We start from the raw sequence: 12,687 nt of genomic DNA, 5'->3' as shown, positions 1-12,687 counted from the left end.
TCAGGTGATGCCGCTGCTGCCTTTCCAGGCCCTGCGCCTGGAGAACCTCGGTGAAGAATCATAATGTGGCTCCCAGGAGCCAGACTGGATACAGACCAGAGCCGACCCTGTCACCCCTTAAGCCCCTCTTTCCAGCAAGTAAGGGGGCCTGTGAGCCTGATCCCAGCACCAGCCGTGGAAGGACGTACCTGCGCCTGCAGACTGTTGGGAGAGGAACACTCACCTTCGGAGAAGATGATGTGGTCATTGCACTCTTCGGAGCTGCAGGAGCACATGAAGAAAGTCTCTCCGGACCCCTTTCTTTCCTTCATGATACACTTTGAAGAAGCAGCATCGTCCAGGACAAATCCATGGTAGGCAATCTTGGGGTCGTGGCAGACTGTCTCCAGCGTGATATTCTCATCATTCTTCCTCCTGGGTGCAGAGAAGGCAGGTGAGTGTGACCCCAAGGAGGCGGTCTGGCCATGTCAACCTCAGGACGTCATCTCTAAGTGGCGCTGCCTCCCGTCACTTACAGTTCCATCTCTGACAGCTCGCCCAGCATCTCCCATGCCTTCCCACCCACTCCACTTTTCCCTTTGCTTATCTCAGAGCCCACTTAGGATCATAACATGAGGGTTGTCTCGGGGCCTAACTTGTTGGGAAAGTACACTCAAAGCCTTAATTCACTCATTCAATCATTAGAGGGAGAGTGTGGGGAAAAGGACATGGCTAGGTCCTGGGGGTGATTCTAAACCTTCCCTCCTGACTGCCCTGTGAGGCTCCCAACACATCCCTAGTTTGCTGGACAGAATCTAGCTAAGTTATTCTCAGGGAGTGTGTCTGGCAAAGAGGCTGCGGTTCTGCTCTTTTTGTTTGCTGGGCCCAGGGCTCCATGAGTGAGGGCACATCCCAGCCAGCAGCTGGTGGGGCTGGAGACAGAAGAAACTTCTAGATGAAGAACTGCGGTTTCCTGCATGAAGAAAGGGACGTGAGGGAAAATAAAGAGCAACGTGGGAAAGATCCACAAGGCATCCTTCCGTGCCAACACCATAAACCGAGTGTCCCTGTGCACCGCACGCTTGGAGCCCAGCTCAGCAGAGAGCCGGAGGCTCCCCACCAAAGTTTGCCATTTGCAGCAATGTGGACGGATTTGGTGGAAATGATGCTAAATGAAATAAGACACAGAAAGACAAGCACTGTATGATATCGCTTATATGTGGAATCTAAGAAAAACAACAGAACACAAGCAGATTCACAAAGAGAACAAATCAGTGAGGAGGTGGGGGGAGTGGGAGGCACAAACTTCTGGGTGTCAGGTACACTCAAGGATGGGAATATAGGAGTATTTTCTAATCATTGGAAATGGAGGGTAACCTTTAAAACCTGCATAAAAATTAAAAAATAATTTTGAAAAACACAGTAGAAAAAAATCCTCTCCTTAACCCCCAAGTTACTGGGAGGTCTTGACGAAAACAGTGGCCATGAAACAAGAGGCCCTCCTTACCCCATAGGCTGTGGGCTGTGGAGAGAGCTCAAGGGCTCTCAGGGGGAACACAGGTGGGTGAGCACACAGGTGTGTGCTTGTCTGTGTTGGGGGGGTCCGTGTTTGATTTTGGTAACAAAATGAAGGCATGCCGAGTCCCCCAGGCTCTCAGGGAAGGGCATGGTATTGCTCCTCTGCAAAGCTTCCAGAGGCCCTGGGATGGGACAAGGAAGAAACTGGGAGCTCGAAGAAAAGCCGCTCCAGAGCCCTGGGCCGGTTCTCTCTGAGCCCTCGCCTTCCACCGCCACTAACTGCAGAACTGGGACCGCAGGGAGGGGGCTCAACCCCAGTACCCGAGGCAAAACAGAAGCACAGTCACGGATGCAGAAAACACATGTGTGTTACCGGGGACTGCGTACACACGCTACTATACGTGACTGACACCAGCAAGGACCCGCTGAGTAGCACAGGGCCTCGACTCAGCGCTCTGTAATGACCTATACGGAGAAAGAATCTAAACGAGAGTGGGCATACATATATGGATATACGCAATCATGTATGGGCTTCCCTGTTAGCTCAGATGGTAAAGAAGCTGCCTGCAGTGCGGGAGGCCCAACTTCAGTCTCTGGGTCGAGAAGATCCCCTGGTGAAGGAAATGGCAGCCCACTCCAGTTTTCTTGCCTGCAAAACCCCATGGACAGAGGAGGCTGGCAGGCTACAGTCCATGGGGTCACAAAGGGTCAGAAGCTACTGAGAGACTTCACTTCCTTCACTACATATAGACATGCATAAAAAAAAAAAAAAAAAAAAACCTTGAGGCTCCGTAAGGTCCTTAAGGGCTTCCTCCACTCAGTGTTGTAACAGCGCCCCCCGGACAGACAGGGCCCACTGTGCAAAACATTTTGGATTCACTGAAGCACGGAAAGGAAAAATACAGGGAAATAAACACAGACTTCTTTGTCCTGCAACTGAAGAGACTGTCAATATCCATGACAAAAGAACCACAGTAATCAAATTAATATCGGTTCCAAAATATTTCTATCCTTGAAAAGGACTTAAGCATTTCACTTGGTGAGAGTGCACAACTGGCGTTAATTCAACAAATGAATGAATGAAAAGAAGACTGAAATGGATCTCAGAGAGCAGTCTTCTATTCCCCCGCCGGCTGCTTCTAACATAGACTTGTGTCTGAGTGTGAGGGCCCGGGCACACAGACTCTGAGGCTGTTAGAGCTCTGTGCAGGTGCTTTGGGGAAATGTCCCTTCAGGGGGCAAATCTGCACAGAGTGGGCAAGGGGTTCTCGATGAGGCCTCAGCTGCCCTCTGGGCACCTGGGGGTTGTGAGGGCCCATCGGAGCTGTCCCAAGTTGAGGCGATGTGGTCAAGCACTGGGGCCCCTGCACCAGCCAGTCCTAGGCGGCTGGTCCCTGGACGCAGAGCGACTCCAGCTTGGTAAGTGCAGGGGCGGGGCCCTCCCTGGAGGGCGGGGGTGGTGCACAGGAGAGCGCCCGCACTGGCACCCCCTCTCTTCACCTCTGGATGTGTCTTTCTGCAGACAGGCAGAAACAACATTCACTGTGCTTACTCTACATCTGAAACACAGAGGGGGCAGAGCGGCCCCCATGCTCCTACCTTCGGAGACAGCAAAGCATTGATTGCCAGGAGCGCGCGGTTCACATTCTATCCCCTGCACTTGGACTAGGGGTAGGGAAATGCCCCTGAATGAAAAAGTCTGCTTTTGGTGCAGAAGTTAAGTTCTCATCCCCAGTGGCTACGTAAGCAAAGGTGAGCAGAGAACAGACACGGAGGAGGAGCCTGGGGTCACCCGGTCGGGATCTGAAGCTTTCTGCCCTGAACCTGACCAGTGGTCACTCCCCGCCTCTTGACCTTGGTCTGATGCTTCCAGAGAAGGGCGCCTGCCCCACTGGCAGGAAACCATGACTGAGAGAACACCTCAGCTGACCTTGAGCTCAGGTGTGTCTGTCCATCCCCTTCGAAAAGCTGTGCGTCTCTCCAGCCTTGTAGGCTTCTGCACAACCATTTATTTACTGCACTTCCCACTCTAGAGCCCTTCCGCTCCCTCCGCAGAGCCCACGTCCTCTTTACTGGACTAACCTGGCTCCCTGCCCCTGCCAGCCCTCGGCTGGCATGCTTCTGGACCTCCCATCACACGTGTCCCTCTCCTCGAACACCACCTCTGTCAAAACCCTTTTGCAAAAGCAGGGCTCAGAGCTGGACACAATGCAGCTGGCAGGTAATGGCGAGCCACCATGACAGGTCTTGGCTGTGAACATTCCTTTAGCTCTTAAGAACCTGATTCATGCCCCGGTAGGTAGGGAAATGTGCCAGGCTCTCAGATCTATTGTCCAGGCTGAGGGCACATGGTCTGGAGAAAGTCTTTGGAGACTCCTGCTCAAAGGAGCAGGCAAAGATAACTGGGTGGATATTCTCATTTGCTAACAGCCAGGAGATACAGAGCTTACTTTAAAATACAACAGCTGATACATTGAAACCATCCATATAACTCTTCAGAATGTTACATTTCATCAACAAATGTATACTTTTTTTTAATATAAAATGAGGACTCTCTTAATTATCACTGTTTTTTTAATCTCTGGCTCATACCTCTAATTCATAATATGTGTTAATAACTACGTGCTAATCAAATGATTCCCACTGTGTGTGTGTTTGTGCGTGTACATAGCAAAAATGAGAGGATGAGGGAGGGAAGAAGAAAGAGAAAGAAAGGGAAAGGGAGGGAAGAGAGAATCTGCTCCCAGAGAAAGACGCAGAGTCTGGCCAGCGGTGGTATGCTGCGGTGGCCAGGCTTCTGACTACGGAACAGGTTATGTCCTGATGCCCTGAGTCGCTGCTCCATCTCTGACAAGTGTGTCCCTCTTGCAACAGCCCAGCATCCATCTCTGTGAGAGAGGGAGGAGTCCGCCTCAGAACAGAGCTCTGGGCATCACTGCAGGGTCCCCGGGGGGGGTCACTTAAGTGGATGGCAAGCAGCAAATCCCTCTCCTTGACGCAAGGAAGGGGTGTGTGTGTATTTGAAAGTGTACAGAGTATCTCGAGAAATTACACTGCGTAACTGAGAGAGAGGGTCTGAAGTGGGGGAAACGGGACAGATGCGGAAGAGACGAGACACGTGACTCCACATCCCACGAACATCCCATGAAGGTGCACGAACGCGCACTGCTTGTAAGGGGCGGAGGGAGCAGCATTGAGAGGCACCCTCACCAGACAGCCACGCAGACCTCCTCCGGCTTCTCGCAGATGGCCGTGATGCTGCAGTTGCTCCAGCAGGACTTCTGGTTGTCACAGGTGGACGACCGCACGTCGCAGAACTTACACAGCTGCGACAGCTTGATGGCGCCGTTGTGGTCAGTGACCATCATATCGCTGTTAACTGCAAAGAGAAGAGAGACGCACCACACGGTGAGCCAACGCAGCCCACTACCAACGGAGTCCCGATACGACGCGATGCCAGATGAACCCGGGGCCACTAAGAATGAACGTGGAGAGAGGCTGCCAACACCTCCGCAGCAGAGGAGAAGGCTGTGATGGAAGCCAGCAAGGGGTGGGGTTGGCTGGGGGAGGCCTGGCAACTTCTTGCCTCTGTCAGCGACCATCGTAAGGCACTCCTTCCACCAAAACCTCCGCGCTCAATCTAGAGACAGACGGCAGGTCGGCCTACCACGTGGTACTGGGTGCTGCGGCACGTGCTCTTAAAGGAAGTGATAGTTTAGCTGGTGGGTGGAGATGAAAACAGACCAGGGCAGGGCAGTTCAAAAGCGAGGCAGGCACAGAGGGCGCGAGAGCCTGACGAGAGGGCGGCGGGCAGACCGGGGCCACGCAGAGCGCAGCTGCCGCATCTGCAAAGAGGGTCAGCCGGCTCAGAGCAGACCCTGGGGAAGAGGGCAGACTTGGCCGCTGCCTTCCTGACCTACACTCACCAGAGCATCAGGGTGATGCTCTTCTTGGCAAAAGCCTGGCTCTGACTTCTCCCTATTGCCCTGAGCCAACTCAGCTGATAAAAGTGTGTCTCCCAGACAAACACACACACATACACACACACAACACACACGTGAGTGCCAGTGAGCTCCAGCTCCAGGCTCTGCTGCCTGCCCCCTCTCCGCCCTCTGCCCTCCCAGCACCACCGGCTGCCCGCTCTCTTCACTCACTCCCCTCGAGGACACAAGGGCCTCTCCAGGGGGAAGCCAGGCTCCCGCCTGCCTCAGGTCCTGCCCTTCCTCTGGCCTTCACCTGCCCTCTTGCACCTTCCTGGCCTCTGTTAAACATCACCGCGTGGTCCTAAGGCAATCAACATAGGGCTTCGTCTGATCTTCTGCACATTCCCCACCACCCAGTGGCTTCCAATCCACACCAAACGCAAGCTCCAAGCGGCCTTCTCTGCCTGTTTCCACGCTGCCTCTCCAGGGCCAAGAAGAGGGGCTATCGCTCAGATGCCACCCAAAACGTGTACTGCTCAATGGTGACCAGCTAATCCACGAAGGAGCAAACACAGAGGTGCACATCTGGCTCTGCACCAGGCAGGGAGGGACACAGCGCTCTCCACTCACCCCGGGCAGAGTGCGCGAGCAAACGTGAGACTCCTTCACGTCCACCAGTGACACGCTGAAGGCAAACTGTCCCTGCAGCACACGTCACGCTGAGGGGCGCTGACGAGGCATGACACCCTCGCCCCTCTTCTTCCTCTGTGAGGTCCTCTGCCAGTGGCAGTGCTGGCAACTGAAAGTGTGAGCCGGGAGATGGAGCCCGGGGTATCCTCAACAAACGTGAACTCAAAGCCCCTTCTTGCTAGACGAGAAAAGACAGGGCGCCCGGGCGCAGGGGCACAGGACCAGACCCGCCCTCAGGAGGTGGGACGGTGCTTCCCAGGCCTGAGCAAGCCCTCATGGTCCGCCCCTGCATTAAGGATGCTCTGGCCTGAGGCCAGGTGCACAGCTTCAGGGCCCTCCCCCACCGCTCCCTGCCCATGAATTCTAGTCTGCCATTGACATTTTGCCACGCAGCCTTCTGTCGCTTGGGCAAAGCACCTGTTTCCTGGGTCTCTAAAAATAAAAACTTACATAAATTTAAGATTTGCTTTCTTGTGGTACAATAAATATAGAAGCAAAAAAAAAAAAAACCCATTCATCCCTCTCAGGCCTCAAGTCCATTTCAGGAAATGTATTTTGAGGTAACAAACTATTTTGAAATTCTCAATGTCTCCCGGACCAAGAGCTCTAACTAAACTTAGCTAAAAATACAGGCTGCAATGTTCTCTGAATCTTGCGTTCCATTTGAGACTAAGACAACAGGAAAAAAAAAATATATATATATATATATATATATATATATATATATATATGTAGTTTTTTTTCCCCTACAATGGTTAGATTTGGATCCATTTGTGAAACAGCTAAATTAACCCTTCGGGCTTCCCTAAAAGACATGGGCAAGGAAAAAAAAAAAACCAGGCTGTCTTCTGTTTATTTGATTTTTTTTTTTTTAATAGAGTAGCTTCAGACAAACATCTGTTTGCTGGTTAGAAAGCTTTGTTGCTTTTAAATATAACATCAAGCCTCCAGGACTTGGAATTCAGCCTTCCAGCATTTTAGGATTTTAGCCTCCATTAGTGGTTATCAACTTTGGGGCCCGTGCTGAAATCCATCCATCATTTAGGGTGCTTAACAAATTCATGGAGTACTCCGCAACCCCGCAGACATGCTGATTTAATTATTCTGGAGGGTGCCCTGGGCACCAGGACTTTTAGAAGCTGCCCAGACAATTCTCACATGCAGCCAAGGCTGAGACACCGACATAATGACATAACAGGTACATAACAAAGCGGCACAGACATACCCTCCCCATCCACAGCACACACACGTAACGCCTGTGACAGCGGAGGGGAGCCTCTCAGCAGAGCTGGAGGAAAACACGCACCAAAGCCACGAGATCCGCACTCCGACACACTGCTGATGCAAAGGAGTCCTTCCTGTGCCGGCAAATCCTTTTCTAGCAAAAAGCTAAGAAATGGGACAAAACGACAGTGAGAAGTGATGGGAGAGCAAGACAGTCAGACGTGACTGCTGGTGAAAGCGGCGGCAGCAGCCACAGACGTGTGGACAAGCAGAAGTGCTTTAGATCTGATGCCCGCAGAACAGTCCACAGGGAAGAGACAAAAAAGTGTCATCCCGAAAACAGAAAGAAGAGGAGAAGAAGAAAGAAGGGCCAGCAGGCTGCAGGGTTAGGGGGCCGGGCCTCGGGGAGCTGCCTAGCCTGGCTGCCCGGTGGGGAGGCCAAACGTGAGAATTCGCACCGGTGAACTCTGGGGAGAGGCGAAAGGCCAATTTGACCCCCGCTTGGAGGCACGGCCCGTGGAGGGAGGCAGCTTGTGTGCACCCCACCTGTTTGTCAAGCTGTTCAGTTATCACAGAGCCTCCTAAGTACCCGCAAGGAGGCCCCATTTCCCCCTTTGTGACAGTAAAAGCTACCACTGCTGAGGTGAATGGACTTTCTAGCTTGGCAGCTTTTTCTCTTTTTCAGTTTGAAAGCCTTGACACAGGGCATAGTCTTTGCCATGCCCCCAGCCCTACCAGCCACTCCCTACTAGCTGACCAGGAGGCTCCTGACCTGGAGCATTCTGCCAGCAAGGAACTTCCAACCTCTGCTCAAAGCCAGCACTGTCCTCTGTGAACAGGAGCCCTGGTGGGGCAGAGAGGTAAGTGCAGGGACACAGCGCTCTTCACACCTTTGTTGGGGGCCACCTAATCGTGATAAAAGATTTCTGCTCTCACTCTGGAACGAGGGGGTAGAGAGAAATGCATACAAACTTTGGTTCATTGCTTCACTATTCCCTGAAGGGCCGTAGTCCCAGGTGAAGAAACCTAGGCCCACTCCAGAGGTCACTGAGGTGACTGAGAACCTGCTGGACAGTTCAAGGCTAATTAGAATGGGAGGCAAGAGCTGCGGGGGGAAGGAGCGGGGGCAGGGGGACATGGTCATTCACTCCACATACGACTGCCTCTGTGCATTCCAGTCCGTGGGAAAAGAATGGCAACCCACTCCAGTACTCTTGCCTGGAGAGCCCCAAGCAGAGGAGCCTGGTGGGCTACAGTCCATGGGGTCGCAAAGAGCCGGACACACTGAGCCAGCATGCAGCATTCTCCAGAATGAGAAGATCTCTCACCTAGAAAGCCACCCAGCAAAGGAAGTGAGTGAAGGCGGCCTCCCTTCAGCACATGACGGTCACATGAACTTCTTTTCACATAGACCCATGATTCATGGCAAGACCTTCAGTCTCGATCACATCGCCTTCCTCATTTTAGAGCACGTTTTCCCCAAACTTGCTGCCTAGAGACCTTGCTGCCAGGTCTTAAGAATATGAATAAAGTAAATGCTTAGCTGTGTCTATTTCTAGAACAGTACTGGAGAAGGAAATGGCAACCCACTCCAGTGTTCTTGCCTGGAGAATCCCAGGGACGGGGGAGCCTTGTGGGCTGCCATCTCTGGGGTCACACAGAGTTGGACACGACTGAAGTGACTGAGCAGCAGCACTGTTGTCTTTGAAGGTCAAAGATGAGCAGCCTAATAAGGGTTAGATTATTCCATAAAAATATTAAGGATTTTGCATACAAACTGTGACTGCATACCTTTTGGAATGGTGTCTACCGTTAGCTGAACTATTAGGTAAAGTCTCAAAATTCCAGAAATAATCCCAAACATTTGGGCAGAAATGCATTTGGGTAGCTTTGAATTCCTGCATCTATCTACTGTCATTTTACAGCATGTTTTGAGGGCACTTAGAAATTCATTTATTCTACAAACACCTGTGTATGTCTTGCTTTGTGCTATAAATTTCATAGCAAGGATTATTAAAACTGATATAACCAAGTGCAGCATCTCAAAGAATAATCCAAGGCAACTGGCGAACAGAACCACTATGACTCACAGCAGTGCTCCTCTGATACTAATAAGCACACAAATCCCCTGGGGACATGCTAAACCCACCCGGGTGTGTTTTCTATGTGTACTGGTTCATGCAATGGCGGGGATAGCCAGTCTGGAATTTCTAGCAGGCCGGCAAGCTGGAAACTCGGGCAGGAACCAGTGTTGCAGTTTTCAGGCAGAATTCCTTCTCCAGGAAACCTCAGTTCTTGCTTGTATGTAAGGCCACCCAACTGACTGGAGGACGCCCAGTCACGTGACTGAGGGTAATCTACTTCTCGGAAGGTCAGCTGATTGTAGCCGTCAATCCTCTACCTTCACAGCAAGCCCCAGGCTCCCGTTTGATTAGAGACCCAGCACTGGAGCCCCGCCAAGCACTCACAGGTTCCGCCCCTCCTCTCAGGTAGGCACTGACCCCATGCTCAGCTGACGCTGAAGCTGCCCGGTCATTCTTCGGGCCGTCTTGTGGAGAACCCAGCTTGTGGCTGGCCATGAGTCCCCTGTCTCCACTCATTCAGGATCTAGCAAAATTGAATACCAATTCCTCACCATTTTTCCAGCCACGCTCTCCTATGACAGTTCTTCCCATCTGCTCTTCTCTTGAGCCTGCCCCCATAAACGATCGTGGGCCCAGAGGCTCTGATCACCATATGGTCCCGGAATGGAAAGACTTGTTCTCGGCAAGAAGGTTTTCAATTGCAGTTGGCGTTTCAGAGTCAGACACAGAGGCTACCATCTGGCAGCCAGCCACCATGGTCTGCGATGCAGGCAACAGACATCCAGGGCCCCTGAGACCAGTGGGACCAGTCCAGGGGCCTGTCACACGCGTTCTCTAGCCCAGAACGAAGCACCAAACAACCGCACAGGACCCTTCATATTCATAATGAAAAGAGAGACATTCCCCAGTGAGTCAAAGCCTTTGGCCAATTGCTATAATAAGTAAATAAATACACCAAAAAGACACCTCATAATTAAGCCAGAGATAGTTGAGAAAGATTTTCCTCCTCTGAACATCTGCTGCATACTCGGAACTTCTAACACAAGGCAATACCTTCTTTATTAGTTTTAAAATTGTATTTTAACCCTCATCCCTTAAGTAATGATAAGTATATTGAAAGCGGGAGAGGAGGGGCTTTTCTCCAACGACAGTCCCCCAAGGTCTCTGGGCACCAGGAGCTGTTCTGGAAAAACCACCACAGAGGTAACTGGGAGGCCAGAGTCTTCACAGAAAAGACTCAGAGACACTAGCCTGAAGGTATCCATGTTTCTCACGCAAATATTTTTTGCAATGATAATACTCCTTAAGGACCCTCCAAGCATGACCTAATCCATACTCTAAAATCTATTTGAAGAGGCAAGGAGATCATTCCTAGCAGTCAAAAGCCTAGTAAGAAAAGACACCTATTTTTCCACATTGAAACTGCTGCCTACATGGTCAACAACCAGGGATTCATCAGGTCTCTGAAATCCTCTCCACACAGAAAGAGACTTAAACGTTAGGTGGGTCCCTGCCCTCCTGTGGCTTACGTACTAGATAGAAGGCAAGGCTATCAGATGCAACCAACTTGCTTTCCGTGCAAGCATGAGGTCAGAAAAGGACAAAAAGCTGATACAGGGGTAGCCAGATTCATGGAGGAGCTTATTCTTAAAGGATGGGTGGTTTTCAGAGGCGTGAGAGGACAGAAAGGCACTCTGACTGGGAGCAGAGCGTAGACCACGAGGGGCTGAGCAGAGCGCGGAATCCAGACAATCTATGGGCAGGATCTCTGGAGACAGAGAATTATTCAACAACAATGGTTGTTTTGACAGATGGAGAGAAGGAGAGCCACAGGGATGTCCGAGGTTTACACAGCTCATAGCATGGCTTGACCAAAACTAGATTTACAAAAGACAAGGAGAGTGAGGAGGCATAAAAAATGTCCCAGCAGAAGCACAACAGGCAACAACAGAATCTGATTTTGTCTACCTAATCTATTATGAGACTACAGGAAAGGACTATTCCATTCTCATTAGAAGGACTGTTGCTGAAGCTGAAGCTTTAATACTCTGGCCACATGACGTGAAGTGCCAACTCATTGGAAAACACTCTGATGCTGGGAAAGACTGAAAGCATAAGGAGAAGGGGGGCGACAGAGGGTGAGATGGCTAAACAGCATCCCTGGCTCAATGCACGTGAGTCTGAGCAAACTCTGGGAGACACTGAAGGACAGGGAAGCCTGGCGCACTGCAGTCCATGGGGTTGCAAAGAGTCGGACATGTCTGAGCGACTGAACAACAGCAACACTCTGAGTGAACTGAAGAAACTCAAGCCTGGTTTAAAAACTTAAAAATCAGGAGCTGGTGAATAAACGCCTGAATCTGGACAGTTGCAGGCCCTCTGCCCTCCTAATACAACTCCAGTCTAATGCCACTGTTACGGAGCTAACTCTGAAGCCCTAGAAGGTGGTAGGGGGTGTGTGTGTGTGTGTGTGTGTTTCTCTGAAGCCCTGGAAGGTGGTAGGGTATGTGTATGTGTGTGTGTGTGTGTGTGTGTGTGTGTTTATGTCTGTAATAATTCTCCACCCTCTGACTTGTTCAACCGAGGGAACTTAGCTTTAAGGATTTCTTTTCTCTTTTTTTAGCCTTTTTGGCTCATGAGTTTAACACTTCACTATGGATCTATGGATGGCTTTAAGCCATATAAACATAAATTTGTATTCCCCAAACAAGCAAATTAAGGAATTACGGGATCTTTCAAAGGGATTAATTCCATAGAGTACTTTAAGTTGAAAACTTGATTGTGCCTTTGAACTAGGATTTTTAAATTTTGATTTGCAAGGAACTATTAAAGGAGTTATATACATATAAAACTAATAATATATGTTTAAGACAAGCTAGAGCTGAATAGAGTGGCAAACGTAAAACAACTGAGTAGGGATTTCACCTGCTTCTTCCCTGTTTTATACTCCCCAGCCCCAAGAACTCCAAATAACTCCCAAGCAGGCAGGCTCTGTTTTCTGCTTATCCCTGAATTTCTTGGATCACTGAGGAATGGAGTACAGTTTGAGTTCTCAAACAAGCTGCTGAATTCGCTTTTTTTTCTGATATATGTCCCAGAATCAGGTCACATATCAGGTGACAAAACGCAAACATTTAAAATGACTCTTGCAGATGGAAATACCTGTCTTGTAGCCAGAGGCAGTATTTCAAAATACAGGCACTTCTGCCTGTTCAGAGAGCTGCACCACTTTTAGGTCTCCCAACTTTAACAGAGATCTCATGGATAAA

The 12,687-nt window shown here is 50.5% G+C and overlaps 1 protein-coding gene across 1 annotated transcript in view; it reads right to left on the bottom strand.

The window, feature by feature from the left end:
- TGFBR2 (transforming growth factor beta receptor 2) overlaps positions 1–12,687 on the bottom strand; it is a 92,650-nt gene that overhangs the window by 49,836 nt on the left and 30,127 nt on the right. Inside the window, exons 2-3 of the mRNA XM_070359730.1 lie at positions 4,708–4,876; positions 224–414 (exon numbers count right to left, since the gene is read on the bottom strand). Of these exons, the coding sequence (XP_070215831.1) occupies positions 224–414; positions 4,708–4,876 (360 nt within the window). The remainder of the gene's footprint in view (positions 1–223; positions 415–4,707; positions 4,877–12,687) is intronic.

Source organism: Bos mutus, chromosome 22 (genome assembly GCF_027580195.1).
Source record: "Bos mutus isolate GX-2022 chromosome 22, NWIPB_WYAK_1.1, whole genome shotgun sequence".
In the NCBI taxonomy this organism is placed as follows: domain Eukaryota; kingdom Metazoa; phylum Chordata; class Mammalia; order Artiodactyla; family Bovidae; genus Bos; species Bos mutus.
The sequence above is the reverse complement of the archived record's forward strand: the minus strand, read 5'-3'. Positions and strand labels throughout refer to the sequence as shown.